At 43.9% G+C, this 19,456-nt stretch overlaps 2 protein-coding genes across 4 annotated transcripts in view; one reads left to right on the forward strand and one right to left on the reverse strand.

The window, feature by feature from the left end:
- Nucleotides 1–550: 550 nt before the first annotated feature.
- On the reverse strand, nucleotides 551–10,570 carry TTF1 (transcription termination factor 1). Of its 3 annotated transcripts, XM_075772030.1 has the most exons (13): nucleotides 9,742–9,757; nucleotides 9,407–9,525; nucleotides 8,929–9,029; nucleotides 7,864–8,771; nucleotides 6,953–7,203; nucleotides 6,401–6,586; nucleotides 4,825–4,903; nucleotides 4,410–4,540; nucleotides 3,691–3,919; nucleotides 3,286–3,375; nucleotides 2,996–3,061; nucleotides 2,215–2,300; nucleotides 551–1,782 (listed from the first exon to the last, which is right to left on the reverse strand). In XM_075772030.1, exons 4-13 carry the CDS (start codon nucleotides 8,757–8,759, stop codon nucleotides 1,622–1,624), a joined length of 2,175 nt encoding a protein of 724 aa, XP_075628145.1. In that variant the 5' UTR covers nucleotides 8,760–8,771; nucleotides 8,929–9,029; nucleotides 9,407–9,525; nucleotides 9,742–9,757; the 3' UTR covers nucleotides 551–1,621. The 3 variants fall into 3 exon arrangements, with proteins under 3 accessions (XP_075628145.1, XP_075628146.1, XP_075628147.1); XM_075772031.1 differs by lacking the exons at nucleotides 9,407–9,525; nucleotides 9,742–9,757 and adding an exon at nucleotides 10,538–10,570; XM_075772032.1 differs by lacking the exons at nucleotides 9,407–9,525; nucleotides 9,742–9,757 and adding an exon at nucleotides 10,346–10,464.
- A 151-nt stretch (nucleotides 10,571–10,721) lies between these two features.
- The window catches only part of CFAP77 (cilia and flagella associated protein 77), a 61,535-nt gene continuing 52,800 nt past the window's right edge, over nucleotides 10,722–19,456 (forward strand). The window contains exon 1 of the mRNA XM_075772033.1: nucleotides 10,722–10,986. Within this exon, the coding sequence (XP_075628148.1) occupies nucleotides 10,861–10,986 (126 nt within the window). The 5' untranslated portion in view covers nucleotides 10,722–10,860. The remainder of the gene's footprint in view (nucleotides 10,987–19,456) is intronic.

Raw genomic sequence — 19,456 nt, forward strand, 5'->3', positions numbered from 1 at the left:
TTACAGTTCCTGCCCTCATGTTATTTTGTGGAGAAATTGCTTTTAACAAGTATCAGCAGGAGTCTCCCTTTAGAAGTTTCCCTTTAAAGCAAAGGATAAAATAAATCTCATTATGGAGGTAGAAGTTTATTTCTGTGATATCTACTCTACAAACTCTACAACCATGCAAGTGTTCATGCTCTAGCCTGCAGAAAATTCAGAGGATCTCCATCTTCCAGGAAAAAAAAAAAAACAAAAACCCACCTTGAAAACCACAAACCACTTAGATTCAAAAATTCAAGTTCTTCAGCTTTTAACCTTCAAACCCATAAGGCAGCAGAAGCAAGTGAAAGACCCAAGTGCAAGGGCGCTGGTACGTTTCCTCCCCTCTGCCTCGTGTCATCTCTTGGCTGGAAAACTTACCCTTGTACAGGTGCTGATCTCAGGGGCTGTCCTGCCTGTCTCACAAAAATCACATTGTTTGCTATCTTCAGAGAGACTAAAGCCGGGCTACAGTTAAATATGGAAAATTCTCTTTTAACATCCTTTGCTATAAGTCACAGTCCAGAAGAACCTTCAACAAGTCCTTTATTTCATGCTGCTGAAAGTTCTGTATTTTCAATGACAATTATTAAAGTAGTAAATTCTCACTTATCAAAACGACCATCAAAAAGCAGTATGTCAGAGACCAAGTCGTCCTGCATCACCTTCTAATACAGCATATAGGAAATATAAACAAGCCCTACAAATACCTTACATGCATAGTAAGATATTAGTTTTGTTTTGGTTTTTTTACATTCACTTGGTCAATTTACAAATAATCACTCTAGGCAGATACTTTAAAATATCATACAACAACATGAGTACAACCTCCATCTTATCCCTCAACTTTCTTACTGAAATGTAGAAATTGTCCTTGGCACAATAAAAATATATATATGTATGTATGTGTGTGTGTGTATATATATATACACTGTCCATTTTGTCTCTGTATTCCAAACAGTAATAACACTTTAAACGCATTGCTCTGGTTAGAATGAAGTGACATTACAGTTTATGAATAGTAATGGACAAAAATCCCTTTTCTCTATAAGGGCTGATAAAAGTATAAGTCTACATCAAAAATAAAAGTCAGTTGCTTTTAAGAACAAGGTATCTTTAAAAAAAAAAACCAACAACTCAAAGTTGTGCTGTTTCCATCAACACAGATGTCTTAAGATTTGTTACAGAGATTTAAAAGCAAACTGAATGCCTTTTTCCAAACCTGTGAATTTTTAAAAATTATTTAAAATTCATTAAAGTTCTAAAAACCCAGTTCATGCTCAAAGGGTAGACAGTACTTTTCAACTGTATAGAAAACAAAGCAGTGGAAAAATACCATTTTTGAGACATTCAGAAAGCAACTTGGATGCTTTAATAAAGACTTCTAAAACCAGAGCTAAATTAAGGTAAAAAACAGCAGTACAAAACCTGTATTTACCTCAGTCTTCAATATGAAACAAGAAAATCAGACATGCGTATCTCTCCTTTTTCCATTATTAGATAGCTTATGTACCTGCAGTTGTTGATCTGCACCCACTTTCAACCAGATCCATTTCTGCAGTTAAATATGCAGACTGGGAATTGCTTTTAAAGCAGTCAATTAATCACTCTCTTCACTGGAGTCAAAAATGTCACTGAGTCGGAACACCGCCGTCTGTTTCCTGGCTGCTGAATTGTCAGAACTAAGGTGATTCCCTTTCCTTTTTTCCAACTTTTCTTCAAGTTCTGGAAGTTTCTTTTCAAAAAGATAATCAATGATTTCTTTGGAAAAAGAGAAAAAAAAATAGTCTTAATTTGATCTGTAGGGGAACTGGATGCCTTGGGGAAACAGGATCTTACAGACAGCAATTATTTTGTCAGTGTTAAATGCAAAAAAATCTCACTATGCCGTAGTAATCATAGTGGCTGCAGGGCAGATCAGACACATACATGCAAAGATAAATTAAAAAAACACAGTCGTAAAACTTTTAAAGCCAAGGTATTAAAGAGAAGTGGTTGATAAGCCCTCCATGAAGATGCCATTGAAAGTAAACTGTTATTAAAAAAGAGTATTTAGTAAAATAAGTATAAAGCTTGAGATTTTAGCCAATTTACTTAGGGGAAAGCTAACTAAGGAAGCATTAAACTAGAATACATATCCTTTTAGAGTCAAGCAAAAACCTTAAGGAGTATATAAACAGCTGGGATACTGACCAGAAAAAGTCTTATTTTGCCAAAAAGGGACACAGGAGACTTTCATCTTATAAAATTTTGCTTGAACATAGGTTTTAGGGACATCTCTGAAAAGAGAAGAGTTCAAAGAATTAGTGGTGCAAGGAACTATTACAAAGTTTAGCTGTTATTAAGTTATCCATTCACAAGAGTGATGCCAGTAAAACAGAACCTTAAGCCTGAGGTAGAAAGGATGGATTTCAAATCCTAATCCAAACAGTTTTTCAAGACAGCAGTTCCCCTGCTGAACCCAAGGTAAGAACCCAAACTACACCATTATGCATAAGCATTGTATGCTTAGTGACAAGAACCAGTAAATGAAACTGAAACTACGTGGAAAAGAAAGCAGCACTGTAGAGAAAGTATAGCATTCACTGTAGTGGTAATTTCATATTCAACACTTACTTTGTTTGGAAGAAGACTATTACATTGTGTCACACATTCCAATAATAATCCCTTTTGATATGTGTTAATCAACACCTGGAAAAGTCTTTTAGGAAAGACTTTAGCACAGACTACATAACACAGTTCTAGTACACAGAATGCACTGGGAATACTGTGAGGGTTGCCTGAAGTGGTTAAAAGCTAGTTTCAGAGATTACAGGCATGGTTTACCATTCAGTACTACGCAAAGATATACCAGACTAAATGACATTTACTATAGTTGTAAAGGTCTAATAACTTTGATTCCTTTGTGGAATTTTTAAGACAGTCTGCTTCAACTATCCTTTGTATCCGGTAAACAGAGGGGAAACAAGTTTACCCAATAGCATTACTGAGTTCTTCCCAGTTTACTTCATTAGCATCCTCCACTTTCATTTCATACAACCTGTGAATATAATACAGAAGCAGTTTGTAGGCAGAATTCAAGTAATAATTCAATAAAGCTCACAGCTCCCCCAGTGAGAAGTCACAGGACATTTTGTCCAAAGAAAGAGTGCTTGCAAAACCTGTATGAAACCACAGGCATGCCATTCTCACTCAGCAAGCTTTTATAGAAACAACTCACAACAGCAAGAGATACAAAAACATTCCAGTAACTCTGAACTGTACCTTTTAATAAGGCTGATCTTGGCCTGTAATCCTTTGGTTCCCCGATATAACTGCTGCCCTTTGGTCATCTTGTGTGTTAAAACTGTAGTCCTTTGAAAACACACAATAAAAGGTTTCTGTCATTTCAAGAAATTGCAAGCATCAAAAGGAAGTGTCTTCAAGATGCTACTGCTGCCACAGAGAAGCAGAAATCAGGCTTCACTATCACGGCAAGAAGAAAACTTACGCAGCCAGCAAAGAGTTATTTATTTGTCTCAGACACATTTGCAACACCTCTTCTGTAGCCTACAACCTATGTATTACCTATCTTACCAAACAATCGTCATGGTACAAACAGTTTTGCAGAATGGAGTTAAATACTCCCCAGAACGTATTTTACTGTCTCAATTTAGTATAAAACCTTACCATCTCTGTTTACATTGCCTCCAATATCGGGTTCCTACTTTAGCTTCAATCTCAGTCCATGGTAATTTCTGGTACAGTTTCTCACGGTCAATCGAGAGATCTCTATTTGACTTTTCCAATGATGAAAGAGAATTTGCATCTTCAGTTTCCATTCTTTTCCTAATCACCTCCTCCACTGCATGCATTAATTTCTGGGTCTCTTCCTTCGACCAAGGACCATAATTAATAGCTAAAATTGAAAAATAAGGTTAAGTTATAATTAATCATAATTTCTTAGGGAAAAAAAGGCAAAAGAGCAAATTATTTTCAGGACCAGCTTCTTAACACACTTCCTAGGAACTCTTCTGCACAACAGATTTGAGAGAGGAGTTGCGCCTCATCACTAATGAATAGCACTGATCCCTAGTTTCTGTCTTTTAAAACCTGGTTGCCAAATTCCTCCTGCCCTCCCTCTGAAAGCATCTATTTAGATATCAGTTACATTTACTAAAGAGTTGCATTTGTTGCACTTTTCCTTTTTCTATCAGTGACCGTTCTTATCCTTTATGTATGAAAAAGCAATCAGTGGTCTGGAAAGAACTACCACCACAAATTAACTATAAAACCAAAAAAATCCACTCTAGGGATTTTTGCCTAAAGTTTAGGGCACATACATACAGTTAAAATAACTTCTCACATTGCAATATACAGAATTAATTGTTTTTCTTAAAATTACGTACCTGACTTGATTTCAGAGTATTTCATAGCAACTGAGAGGTTGGAACGGGACATCATCTCAGAAATCTTCTTCCAATCATTGCCATGCAGAGCATGATACTTCTTTAATTTTTCTTTTTCTTCCTTAGTATACCTAGTCGAGGAAATATGACCAGCTTCACTGCAAATTCAAACCACTCCAATATCTTAAAAGAGCTGTAATCTTTACAAGCTTTCCCATGTTACTCATCACTACCACTTCACGTCATATTTTAAAACAGAGAATTTGCTAAGAACTTGTCAGAAAAATGAACTGCCAATTAAGTCACAGTAACTGACACCAATGGGAGAGATGATCTTCATTTATATCCATTTTTAATGTACAAATAAACATCAGAGACTCATATTAGCATTCAGAAACTCTTTCAAATTACTCACCTCCCTTTATAATTATTTGGGTCAAACATCTTCCTTGCTCGATAATATATCAGCCTCCAGGGTCGTGGTATGTCCTTAGCTAGAAGGTAAATGACTCATTTTTAAGAAACATTTCTCACGTTGGTGAGGCCACTTTAAAAAAGCCAAAACACAACAAAACCAAAACTGAACAACATACATTTTCATAACCGTGCTGCCAATGATAGATTCCCTCCATTCAAGAGAATGTACTCTACAACACTTTGGTAACTGCACAGGAAATAGTCTGAAGAGAATCTCCTGAGGCGTTTCAAAGGTGTAACTGTTATGACCGTGGTACGATTGTGAATGCTGACAGCTGGTAAATAATTGTGTAGGCGTGTGCATACCTGTGGGGGAATATCAAACACTGAACTTTTGAACTCTCAAGCACAAGCCTGCTACTCATTAGCTACAGATCATATGGACTGGCTGTAAATTTTGATAACATGTGGATCAAATGTAAGTAACATACTGAATGCTCCCATAACAGAGAGACATGAGACAGCCAGATACTCTGCTTCTGCGTACAGCCTAGTTCGATGGGGAAAAGCAGGGACTGGGGGCATCCAGCAAAAACAAAGCGAAGATCTTTGCTGGAGGAAAGATCCTTGAAGCAGAGAAGAGACCAATACCTGGGAACACATCAACAATCTTGGCCAGCAACGCCCAGGAGAGGTGGCTGCAAGCAACTCACCGAACACTGACCTGACTTTCTGCCCAGTTTTCCCAGAACAGGAGCAATCTCCCAGATGGGAAGTCAACACCAGGCAAATGTGATGATGCAGAGGGGATGATTGCGTACGTCAAATAATCAAGAAGGAACAAATCTGTAGCCTCATCAATCCTTAAATAAATGCTAGTATCCAAATCCATTACAGGTTGTCACTTACTCTGTCTTGCCTACGCTAATGATACAGAACAAACACAGAACAGAATGCCACTGAAAAGCGCACCGAGTAGATTCATCACAGATGTTTCAAAATGAGCATGTTTGCCATATGAAATGTGAATGTTTTCTAGCCAAGAAAAGCCCAAAAAAGGAGAAAAGAGGAAGAGAATAAATGCTCCTCCTGCAGACAGAACCTTAGCCATAAGAATTCTATTTGTTTTCCTCACACCTTGGAAAATTACCTAATTTCTTTCAGTTTCTGCCATCACTCAGTCTCAAATCTGCCACCTATTTATGTGCTCTGAGAACAGCTGACAATTTCAGACAGGACTTAATCACATCTCCCATTAATAAGTCACTATGTTTAATTAGAAGCTAGCAAATAAGGCACCTTAAGCCATAAAGCCCAAATGCAAATTTGAAAGTCTGCAATTGCTGCTGGTCATGATATTTTAATCTCTAAACTCTTCATAAGCAAGGAAAGATAATCAGAACAGTATACTGTACAAATTACCAGCTACATAATCTCAGCAGCACACTCCTTTCCTGCCAAATTTAGCAACATTAGTGCTTTTCAATACAAAAATATTTTAGAAAATACATCATGATATCACCAGGCTGTGGAATATAACAATCAGCTATTTGAGAAGGAAATTAAATACTTACAAAGTTTTTCACAAAAAAGATGTTCTGATTTTAGGCGATTGATAGTTTCTTTATCTTCCGGATACCTTGAGGTAAACAGGAGTTTTTCAGCACTGTCTATTCCAGTAATCAATAAGAACTCTTCAACATTTTTCCGGATTTGATTATTTTCCTTCTGGGAAAATCTACCAAACTTGACAGCAACACCTGAAATATACAGAAAGTTTTATTTAAAAAAAAAAGCAAACCTCAAGCACCATCTCTTGTGCATTACATTTCAGGTTTTTGCAAACGTATATCAACAAATTCAAAAGGTGAAAAAAGAGAAGTGAAAAAGAGACAAAACAAGAGTTGGGAGCAGGTAATTTACACATGTGCTTTGGGCTGTAACTTGACAATGAGGAAGCAGATGCTACAAAGCAGAGAAACAGAAAATTATGCCCATTGGAATGAAGTGAGCCAGACTGCATGGATGTCACAGACACGATACAAAACCAAACTATTTTTCTTCTGTCAAAAGAATAGCACAGCTGCACAGTCCTTCCTCACTGCAACAATATTTTGAGCGCTAACCTTGTTTTTTAAACTGTTTAAACCTCACTAGGTCTCTTCCAGCCATCTTCCTGATGGAACTGTCTGATATATTCCTCACATGAGGAATAAACTCTTCCAACTCTTGTTTTGCAGTATCCAAATCCACGACTGAACTCATGGTAGAGTCCAGGCACTCTTCATCATCCAGATTAAGCTCATCAGATGGTACCATTTCAGTAAAGGAACTATTCTGGTCCTTCTTTCTATTTGATGCCGAGGGCTCTGATGTCCTGAAATTACAAAATGAGTAAAATAAAACACACAACTAGAGATTTTGTAAAATATGTTAAAAACAGATTTTGTTAGTATCTCTACCATTAATTAATGAACATGTTCATTCTTTTAAAGAACAAGCAATATTTCACACATCCCCCCCCTTGTATTTTCAGCCTTTTAACACAGATGTAATTTATTATCAAATTTCTATACTTACAATATTCAAAGAGCTTCCTGAAGTTTTGAAAATCCGAACCTTTCCCACAAAACTCTCACACATAGACATACAGAATAAATAATGCCTCTTGCTATCACTGGCAACACAGAACTTTTCCATCACCAGTGCTCTTATTGTGGGTTCTACACACTTCAAAAGCACCAAGTGCTACTCCCATGTGCATTTGTTTGCACAGAACACTAAGCTTTTAAATAGAAAAAACTATTCTACGTTGAAGACAATGGTAGTGTACTCTTACAAATTTTTTTGTATTGATAACTAAGCTCTTAAAGTAGGTCTCCATAACACCTCAACATATGCTAAATGTTTTTGAAGTTGTTTTGAAAAATACATACAATACAGACTGAAGAAAAATCTGGGGCCCAAATAATGTGACAGAAACGTATCTGGGGTGTGGGGAAAAGAAAAACAAACCAACCCAAAAACCTAAACTTACATTACATCAGATTCTGAAGAACTATCTTCCATGACAAAAGCACTGCTTTTTATTTTCTTTCTAGCACGCACTGGAGTTTTTTGAGATCGATCAGCTGGTTTAGTCAGCTTAAAAAAATTAGCAGGTACATCTGTAGAATCTTCACGCACAGCAGGAGAAACATCACAGTCACTATCTTCATGCCATTGCTGGGGCGTTGCCACACCACCCTCTTCTGCAGGTGATGGCAAGGTTGTGTCTTCCCCTGGCCTGTTTTGCTCCAGAGATGACAACAGTGACTGGTCAACGGTTACATCTGTGTCTTCTTGCATATCTTGGGTACTACTGCCTCTCTTCTTCTTCTTCTTCTTCTTTTTTGATCTTTTATCATCATTTTTATTGTGTGTTTCTGAGGTAAGCAGCTCATGTACCTCATCCTCTGCAGGCAATTTTTCTTTTCTTTTTCTCTTAACAGATTGTTTTAAATAAATGTAATCAGCATTGATGTTCTGAGAACTATCAGTGCTACACTGATTTACTGTGACATAACTTACATCACTTTGATCATCTGTGCTATCATTATACTTCTGCTTCTTTTTTTTCTTTTGGGAAACATCCACTCCCATTTCATCACTAATTTCATGTTCCAGTCCTACACAAGAATTATCTAAGGAAGACTGTTGCTTCTCCCCCTTGTTTTTTGTTTTTTTTTTCTTTTTACAGCCTTCACCACCCTGTGCTGCTCGATCTTCAAACAGCAGAGGAGAAGCACGGCCACGCTCTGCGCTTTGTATACTTTCTCTTTCATCGTTTTCATGTTCCTTATCGTATTCTTTGTGTTTTCTCTTCTTCTTCTTCTTCTTCTTCTTGAGATGATCCCAAACTTGAAAATCATCTGCACTTGCTTTTTCTGTCATATTTTTTCTTACCTTAAATAAAAGATAGGAGTTTTACTCAAGTGCTATAATTTATGTACCATTACACAGAAAAAAAGAAAAAAAAAATTCAAAAAACCCAAACGCCACCCAAAACATTAAAATACTATGGAACTACTCAATATTATCTTAGAAACATAAAGATACTTACTTTTCAATCCAGCTAATTTTGCAAAGTGACTACAAAAAAGTGACGCCTTCTTCATCAAACAGATGTGCATCACAGCTGTATTCAGCCTTCAAGTTGCCTTCCTAGAACAACAAAGTTACACTTTAACAGCTATTAGCTTTAAGTTGATTTTGAATAACTAAACAACGACAGACTGCTATATTCAACTGGGCTTTCAGCACTGAATCAGCAACAAGCTAAAAGTAGTACAGAAATATTGAACTAATCAGCACTAAACCCAAGCTCTAATCAGAAGCCTCTGACTGGCCTTACTCATGTTCAAACAGGCCCGAGCTGAGCCAAGACCTGTCAGTGTGAACTGACTCTTCAATCAAAACACATATATTCCTGAAAATTAGTTACACAAAGCAGGCAGGAAGTATTTTTTAGTACATTTTCTACGGCCAGTACATAAAAAACACTTATAAAGCAACATCCTATCATCTCTGAAATACAAGACCTTGAATTTCACATCCCCAACACAGCTTCCAGTGCTGACCAGTACCAGACATTACGTCCTCATCACTGCCGGGAACTGGCTGCCCTGAAATGTCTCGGGACAGACACCACACCGCACACCTCCACGGACACCACCGCACGGACACCACACCGCAGCACGGACACCACACCTCCATGGACACCACACCGCACACCTCCATGGACACCACCACGCGGACACCACACTGCACGGACACCACACCGCACAACTCCACGGACACCACCACGCGGACACCACACCTCCACCGACACCACCACATGGACACCACACCTCCACGGACACCACACTGCGCACACCTCCACGGACACCACACCGCACACCTCCACGGACACCACACCTCCACGGACACCACACCGCACAGACACCACACCGCACACCTCCATGGACACCACCACGCGGACACCACACCGCACGGACACCACACCGCACGGACACCACAGACACCACACCGCACACCTCCACGGACACCACACCTCCACGGACACCACACCGCACAGACACCACACCGCACACCTCCATGGACACCACCACGCGGACACCACACCGCACGGACACCACACCGCACGGACACCACAGACACCACACCGCACACCTCCACGGACACCACACCTCCACGGACACCACACCGCACAGACACCACACCGCACACCTCCACAGACACCACCGCACGGACACCACACTGCACGGACACCACACCGCACAGACACCACACCGCACACCTCCACGGACACCCAACCACGGACAGTGCAGCACAGCTCGCCCCAGCTAATAAAGCTAGGCCGCAGGCCACAAGCCGAGGCCGCGGACACGCCTGGGGGCAGGACGTGGGACAAGGCCCCACGGCACGGCCTGCGTGGAGGCACTGCCCACCCCCCGGCCCACCGACCCGCCCGCCGTTACCCTCCGCCTCCCTCCAGGACAACCGAGGGCGAGGGAGGCACCCAGAGCAACCACTGGCCTCTCGGTGGCACCGGGGTGGGCCGAAGCGGGACAAACCGCAGCGCCCTCGGGGCCTCCCCTCCCCCCCCGCCCGGGACAGCGCGTGCCGCCGCCCCCGCGGGGATACCGGGGCCTCCCGCCGTGCCGCCTCGCCGCGCTACCCCCGGCGTCCGCCCGCAACGCTGCTCCCCCCCGCACCCTGCCGCCGGACTCTCCGTTCCCCCGTCCCGCCTCCTCCCAGCGGAAGCTGTCCCAGCCGGACCCATCAAGGCGACGGACCGATGGCTTGGGACGGCCGTTGCCAGGAGACGGGGCACGGCCGCCAGCCCCTCCCCACGCTCACGGGTGGGAGCTGCAGCTCCACGGCGAGATCCTCCCGGGCCCCGTGGCGGGGCTGCGCGCCCACGGGCAGGATAACGCCACCCGCCTCAGCTCCGGCTTCTCCCGCCGCCGTGTGCTGCGGTCCGGGCGGCGCCATGGCGGGCGGCGGCGCTGCCCCCCCGCGGCGGCCGCTGACACTGGCTGAGGTGGAGCCGGGCAGCGAGAACGAGCGGCTGGGGGTGGCCCGGGACAGCATGCTGTGCAACCCGCTCATCCTCAAGGTGAGCCCCGGCGCCTCCCGGTCCCTCCCCTCCGTACCCGCTCCTTGCCCGGCCACGGCCACCCCCCCCCGTCCCAGAGCCGGTACCGGCGAGCAGGGCCCCGGGGAGAGATGGGGGGCGGGGGGGTGTCGCCATCCCCGGCAGGCCGCCCCAGGCTACCGCAGCCACACAGCGGAAAAGTTTCCCGTTAAAGCACCCGGTGGGTGACAACAGTCGAAAACAGTTTATTCCCCCCGATAATTTATGTGACGAGGAGGGGGAAATGTGTTTTCTCACTGCTCCGTTGTGTCCTGTCACCGTTAGAACCCGGTAGCCCCGGAGTGGTGACACGGGATGGGTTTTCCCTCCGAGGGTCGGGTGGTTTTTCCAGCGATTTGAGGAGCGCTCAGAGGCAGGGACCAAGACGTCGCTGGGGCTGCTCTCTGCCACAGCCCCGCAGCGGAGGGCTCGGCGGGACACCCAAACTCTGACCGCCTCAAGCGGGATGTTTAGACAGGCTGTGCAGGTTACGGTCACGTCACACACTCCTGACGCTTCTCGTGTTATCAGTGCCGTGTATCCTGGGCCTGCGGACAGGCCGGGCCTTAGAAAGCTTCAGGCATCGCCCTTCGCTTGCCCGCGCCTGAGCCACGTCCCCGAGCGCAGAAGGTCCCGCTGCGGCCCCCGCTCCCCGCCCCGAGCAGCAGCTGAAGTGCAGCTCTCGTCCCCTGGATGGCACTCGCACAACAGCTTCGTGCCCAAACCGGCTCTTCCCGATCCCAGCGCCCAGCGGGGACACCCCGCCAGCCCGGTGTGTGCACACACTCACACTCACACACACTCACACACCCCCCGCCCGGTGCTCGGGGGCCGGGTCGTTGCTCTGAGGGTGCAGAGGGAAAAAGGCGGCGGCGGCCCCCGCACCCCCCCGCAGCGGGCACCGAGCGGTTTCCCCAGCTGCACTTTTCCCCTTCTCCTGGCGAGGGCAGCCAGTTCTGCTCAAAATCGGGTGTTTTTTCCACAGCAGCCGGCGGTGACATTCACACCGCGGCTGTCCAGCCGGTGCTGCGGTAGTTTTAAGGTCTTGGGTTCCCTTGGGAATCGCACCCCGGCACCGGCGGGCCTGGAAGTCGGCCAGAAAATTTTGGAATTTTGAATACCACAGAAAATTTCAGTCTTGCAACGTTGAATATCTTGTCTTTTTTTTCCTCGTGAAACTCTAAAAATCTATTTGGAAATTATACTAGGAAAGCAAAGGAAAAAAGGACATTTTTGCATCATAACCGAAAAGCAGCTTCACTGTTTCAAATCCTAAACGTCTACTTTCTTTCTTTTCTCTGGATCCCGTAAGTTTGTTAGGAAGCGGCAGTACCTTCGCTTACAAGTGGAACTGGGGCAGGATTTCCTCCCCTAGCTGCCCCTGGAAAGAGCTGGTATGGACAGACGTAGGCAGGGCGAAGCTCCTGGGGATGGAGGTGCCTGCACTGCTGGGAGGGAGAGGAGGCAGCACCGCATCCTCCCCATCCCTCCAAACTCTTTCTGCCTTTCTTAGAAAATGTGCTAGTAAATACATTTTTAGGTGATGCACGAATCAGAAGAATATATAATTATATGGCATTTAAGGTATGCTAGGGCATAATTGCAGGGGTTGGGTTGATCCTACTTATTTTCATAAGGCATTTACATTCCTTAAATTGAAACAGGTATAAACCACCCATCAGCACTGTAAATCCTAGGTCTAAGAATACAACACTGGGCTAATCCTACAAAGGGCAGCTCCTCTCCTGGAGTGTACATGTTGCAGGTAGATTATATGCAGTCATTAAGATTATGTTGATTTATGTGGGAGCTTTGCCTGTCTGGATGGGAGCATTCGGCCAAGCGCTGTCTGTCCCTAGCGCTCAGTTGATGTCTTCTCCCCTCGGGTCCAGCAGTTTGCTCAGCCCCAGCTTTAGGGCTTGAGTTTTTTTTCTCTCAGCATAACTGTTGCAGAGCATCCTGCCAGTGGGAATTCTGAGCAGTTATATAAATCATGGGATGTTTTAATAAGACCCAATCTGGATTTATGCTATCTGGCCAGGTGAAACTAAAATTTAAGCAAGTTTTGAAAAAAAAAAAAAAAAAAGTAGTCATAAATTTTAGCATTCTGAACAACTTCTGTTTGCTCAGGGCTTCCTTTCAGAGGGTGTCCTTCACTGTAAGCCAGCTGGTAGGGAGGTAAAGACATCTGATGCTATCCTTTAGCACAGAGTAACTGTGCTATTAACAGAGATGCTTTTACTCTTGGAACCAGCGGTAATTTCACCTCATGGTAAGTTATGTTGTAAAGTTTGTGTAGCAAACTGCTGCCCCCCTACCAACTGCCTTCCCACATTGTGTCATGCCCCACTGAATGCTGAATTTACCAGGGTGTCCTCTGCTGCCAGGGGATGACAGTGACGGGATGGCAGTTTACTGGATGAGCACTGGCACTCAGCCAGTCCTGCTTGCTGGTGCACGCACTGGTAGTGGCATACTCATCAGTAGTGACATACTCACAGAGTCAGCCCTCTGCCACCTCTTCTCTTCGTGCTTCCAACTGCAGTCTGGGAGTCTGGGATCTCCTCCCACCCTGGGAGAGCCCTGGGGACCAGGCAATTTGGAGAGAGCTACCAAAGGGGATGGCCAGCACGTCCCAACCCTCCTGCTGTGCAGTGCCTCCTGAAAACCAAGGACACAAAGATGGTTTAGAAGAAAGGGACGAAAGGTTTTGAGACAACTGCTGCTTGGACAAGTGCTTCTGGCAGCCGTGGGAGGGCACTGAGGAACACAGAGCTCCAGTAGCTGTCATTAAAGTTCACCAGACAGCAAATACACAAGAACCTGAGGGCCACTAGTGATGGATGGGACACTTGGTCCCTGAGCTTCCTCCTCTGTCCCCAAAATCCTCATGCAAGTGTGACAGACCTCCAACTTTGCAGCAGCTAACAACAGGATCCCCTACTATCTTTCCCAGTTCTCTCACATATCTTCTAAATGAGGCATCACGTATCCAAACGGAGACAGTTGCACAGCCGACTGCCTGCATTTCTGGCTGATCCTCCTGCTTCAGCTCTCCCCAGCCCCATCATCCCACCAGGATGCGTCCACACACACTGGCTTTTGCGGATTAAAAACATACTCTTTTCACATAAGGATTTCTAGGGATGAATGCTCTGTTTTTCTCTGCTAGAATGTATGATGTGTTTTAATTAATCAAGAAATTAATTTAGTTTATCAATATGTATTTGCTTGCAGCATAAATCTGAGGAAAGTATTTCATCTACTAATGCCAGTAAAAATCTGAGCACAGCATTTTTTATTTGTTTGTTTTTTACCAGTAAAAGCCTTACCCAAGCATTTTTCTCAGTACAAACTTACTGAAAACTACTGTGTTACAAAAATAAGCAAGCTCTGGGCAGGAAACAAGACTTCACCACACTTAACCCCCAGCATGCCTGACACGCAATCCAGAAGAAGCGGCCCACATCACTTTGGTTACATTTATATTAACATCTTTTGGATAATATTCCACGATTAAGCTCAATGTATCGCTGCCAAAGTCATTATGTCACCAGCCTGGCATTGGACATATCCCTGGTGTGTGAAGGTAAATGGAAAATCTCAGCTGCTAGACCCACATGCCAAAGCATCCTCTTAACCTGTTAAAGTGCGGCCAGGGGACATGCAGAAAACAGGGAACTGCTCTCCATGAAACACCTTCAGAGCTGAGAGGCGTCCGACTCCCCTTCAGAGCCTGAAATGCGTCTCTCAACACTTAAAAGTTGTTTCAGAACCGTCAGTTCTGAGGAGGAGGATGGTGCTGGTGCTTTGAAGGCTGGTGTCAGGTCATCCAGGCTGCAGGAGAACCAGATTTAACAAACACAAGTTTTCAGCACTACTGGAACATGCAATATTTGTTTTAAAAGCTTTTTACATGACAACAGATGCCAGGCTCTTTGTATTGGTCTGAATGCCAGGCCATTTAGGGTTCATTTTCCTAAGCTTTTGTCTCCAGCCCTGAGGGGTAGAATTTTTTTCTTTTTTTCCAAAGAAGACTGAACAAAAGCTACAGGACTCAGGCAATAAACTTTCAGCAGCCACAGTCTCCAGAGGAAGAATATACAATCAAAAAAAACCTCTCAAAACCACAGAAATTGGCACACTGATAGCCTTGGTTTTGGCAATCCCAGTAGAGGAAGGATTATCTAGATCAGGGAGGCTGAACTGCCCTTTTCACTGGAAGAACGGGATGCACAGGAGAGCTCACCCCATGCTCACCCAGGAACCTGCTCCACGTCCGGGGAGAGCAGCTCGGTGCAGGTGACAGCAGGGCACCAGCCGGGTGGCTGTGGGACTGCACTCACTACGTGGGTACCAAGTAAAGGCAGAAATCACTCACCATATTTTTCTTTTTCCGTTTCATTCCTGTTGGAGCTTATCAGGAAGTATTTCTGAGCAGTCTCACTTGTCACAGAGCGAGGCACTGTTGAGTTGCTGCAAACCTCAATTTGTTTTTTGGAGCAATTCATAGGAAGGACAGCTAAGAAAAGGAAGCAGGGGCATTTTATCAAACTAAAATCATGTCACATCATGAAAAAAAAGCTCTAATTATGCAAGAGACAAACAAGAACAAGTGCATTATGTGCAAAAGGATATCACAACTTTGAGTTGTAAACTGCACGCATCACAAACAACTCTTACAACAGTAATTACTGAAAGGGTAGGTTTTCTATCACTCTGGAGTTGAAGCTTTTATTAATAGACCTGCATTTTGGCTGTAACAAGGCTTTAGACCTGAATGTTGTGCTCAATCTTTGAGCCTTTAACCCTCACCTTCTTTTTTGTTTTTTTAAACCTTCTCTCCAAATCCACCCATCTCTTTTAGCTCTCCCAGCGCCGGTATAGCAAGGAGCCAGGGTGAACCTGGAACGATGCTCCCATCCTGCCAAGCCCTTTCTCAGGGCAGAGCCAGGAGGCACCACTCACCTTTGTAATCCTTCTCCACCTTTGTGCAAGAACTGCTAACCTGCACAGGAAGGGAAGGTGATAAAATAAAAGCTTCCTTAAAAATACACCCATCACTGGATGCTCAGGGAGCTGCTGTATGAGCTATCAGAAACCGTGCAGGTGTAGTGTCTGCGTGACAGCTGGGACTGACAGAGAGCAAAATCACTCCCTCTCCACAGAGCACCTACCCACCAAACATACCAAGACAGCACAGAGCCCCATGGTCTCCACGGCACACCTCTGCTCTCACCAAATGATCTGGGAGCTCAGCCACAGATCTCACAGCTGCTTCCGTGTTGACCGGGAACTCCAGGTGTTGGGAACTCTGCTGACAGCATCACCACCCTACAAAGCCTCTTCCACAAGCATTTGGATAACTCCCTCAGGTGTTAGCTTTGTTAGTTTAAATAACTGTTCCCTCTCCCAGTGCCTGCTCTGAGCTGTTTGGAATCAACGCATCTATTGAAAACTTGGTTGGGGACCAGATTTTAGTTTGTCTCTCTTAGGTGACTAACCCCTGTAACACAGAGCAGAGTAGCCACAAGTACTGCGAGCTGTATTTGGAATAAGGTTGCCTTTTATTTGGTGTTAATTATACTATTTACCTCAAATCACTACATGTGCTGAGCATCCTGCCTTCTGTGCTTGCTGCTTGGGGACACTGAGGATTAATTAGTGTTTATGCAGCATTTTGTGTGCTTATTACTATTATTATTATTATATCACTACTGCTATTATATTTTTGCAATCTAAGGCCAGTGTTGTGCTTTTAAAAATGTATTCTGAAATGTCTACACAGTACAACTCAATAATTCATTAGAGAAATAAACTAATGAGGGGCTGGTTAGTCAAATAATCATTAGGTTTGGTTCTGAGCTTTGTTTTTCCAATGCTCTGACTTCTAAGGGTTTTCTTCTCAGCATGAACTCATTTAAGATTTTAAATGAATTATTTGGTACACTAAAAATTAAACTCCTTATGAGCTTTAGTGCCCTCCCATATTTTGCACAGACACCACTGAAATAAATAAGGCATTTCCAAGAGGAAAGTAAACATTCTGCATGAATAAAAGTAGTGGGGTTTTCTCCTGGTTATTTGAAGACAGGACTTAGGCAGCAAACTGCCAGCTGTGATTCAGCAGACAGAGGGACAGCAGCAGCAGCACCGGGCATTTGTAGCTGCTCACCTCCAAGATCAGCATGCAGTATGTAAAAGCAAGCAAAAGGGCATTTTGATCCTTTATGTGAACAAAACAATGCAAATTAGTGAGACTAATAAGCCCAGAAGCATTACAAGGTGAATGCCTTTTATGTTTGTGAAAATCTTCTATGTTTATTTGTCTAGTACAATGGAAATAAAGCTTCAAAGGCCCTTTGATTTAAAAGTGCGTTATTGAAGTCAGCTAGCACAATAATAACCATTAGACCGAATTGTTGCATTATGACCCTAATAGCAGCATTGTCATAGCAGAGAACATCTGTACAGCCTCTTGCCTGAGTTGTTGGTGCTGTAAAAGCAGAAATTAAGCCAAAGGAAGAGAGAATGTAGGTAGAAGAGAAAAAAGAAAAAAAAAAAAAGAAAGAAAAGAGGTCACAAACAGGTCCATGCACTCACAGTGTGCTCAGAGCTGCGTCAGGCTATAAATTTTTATGATGAACCTGAAACTCAGGCTTTATTGTCTGAAAGATTTAAGAAACTTTTGGGGGAGAGCCAACACCAGTTTATGGCATTGCCTGCCCCAAACCACGTTAAGCCAAGAGATGATTTTTCAGAGTTACTCAAATCGAAGACGCCATGCAGAAAGTCAGGGATATTCCAAATCCCAATTGCGTGCCCTCACTCACAAACCTTTCTCCAGAGACACTGAACCGAGCAGGCTGAGAGCAGCACCGGAGACTCTGCTAAAACCTGTAAGAGCACAGGAACATCTCTGCCCCACTTCCTCACCACCCTCAACTTCCCACCGCGCCAACAATAAATATCCCTCCTTCTTTGGAAGAGGAACAAGAAAATCTCCTGGGCATAGAGGAAAAGCTGACGGGGGCTCAGTAAGGACCGTCCTGGACAGGAGGGCATTGGGCAGGCAACCAGTGGGCAGCTGCCCAAAGGAAAAGCAAAAAGCTCTTAATTTTTAAACCTTTCCGCAGTCATTTCCCCTCTTTTTTGAGTGCTGCCTAGCAGAATATAGAGCAAACGAAGCACATTCACAGCGATCACGGAGACCAACATTTTCAGTTCTGCATTTTTTACAAGTTTTCAGCCACACTTTCCCCAAGGGCAAATTGCTTTCCATGCAAATTCTTAGAGATGCTCTTATGCTTAATTATTGAATTTGAGAAGCCTTTGTCATCTTGTAGAAAATGTTTTCTTCTTGCTTGGCTGATCACATTGTACAGATTAGACAGAACCTGCATTTTGAGGTTATTTTCTTTTTAAACCATTTGTACTTTATAAAAAAAATTACGCTGACTTTTTTACTCACATTTATTTGCACTAGCATACATAAATGAAACTGGGACCCTATTACTAGTTTTCCAACAACAGCCTTTAAGAAAACTTCAATATCAGGGGAAATATCTCTAGTTTGATTTTTTTTAAGCAAACCAACGTGCTTTTTTGCGCCTAAAAATCTCACAAGTGAAACCTAGTTAAAAATAATAGTGTAATTCCCAGGCTAGGGGGGGCGGAAAATAAATCAGAAGAGCAAACACAGAAAACCTTGTGTTGCTTAGTAAAGAGCAAACTAGCCTGAAAAATAAAGCTGGTTTTAATCGTGAGCTTCGGGCTGCTCGTCCAGGTAGAAGAGCCCCTTTGTTTGCCACACGCTTTTCAACTTCCCAACATCCCTTTACATTTGCTCTCTCCGATCACCTTCCTGCTCGCTGCCCGGCCCCTTCGGTGCTTCCCAGGAGACACCAATCAGCTGGTCAGGAGGCGACTGTAACTACACTAATTACCATGTATTACGGTGTGTTAAAGCTCTAATACACGCCGAAACGCAAGTTTTCCCGCACCGGCGCAGCTGCATCCATCGCTGCGCTCTGCCCCTCTCCTCCCTCTCCGCGGAGCCACGGCGAGGGGCTGCCGTGCTAGTTCTGCCGCCATAATCAGGGAGCTAAAATTGTTATCAGATTAGCCCCAGCAATGAAAAGCACAGTCCCAGATCACACTCGCAGTTAGTTAGCATTTAGATAGGCTGGGACAGGGGTCTGTACAATAGGCATCAAAGCTGAACTCTTGGTGCAGCGAGAGGGATTAATTTCTTTAACCAACATGCCTGATCTGGCCTATCTCATTACCCTGCCTTGTCAGTGTCGATGTTAGATTTGATTGAAGATTATACCATTTAGGCCTTTCCCCTGTTTTCCACAGAAATCAGGCCTATTGAATTGCACATTCTTCCATGGGCCCCTGTCAATACTCAGTGGCCTGAGCCTCTAATTCTGCTTCATTTAAACTTCAT

This window comes from Balearica regulorum, chromosome 20 (genome assembly GCF_011004875.1).
Source record: "Balearica regulorum gibbericeps isolate bBalReg1 chromosome 20, bBalReg1.pri, whole genome shotgun sequence".
NCBI classification, from domain to species: Eukaryota; Metazoa; Chordata; class Aves; order Gruiformes; family Gruidae; genus Balearica; species Balearica regulorum.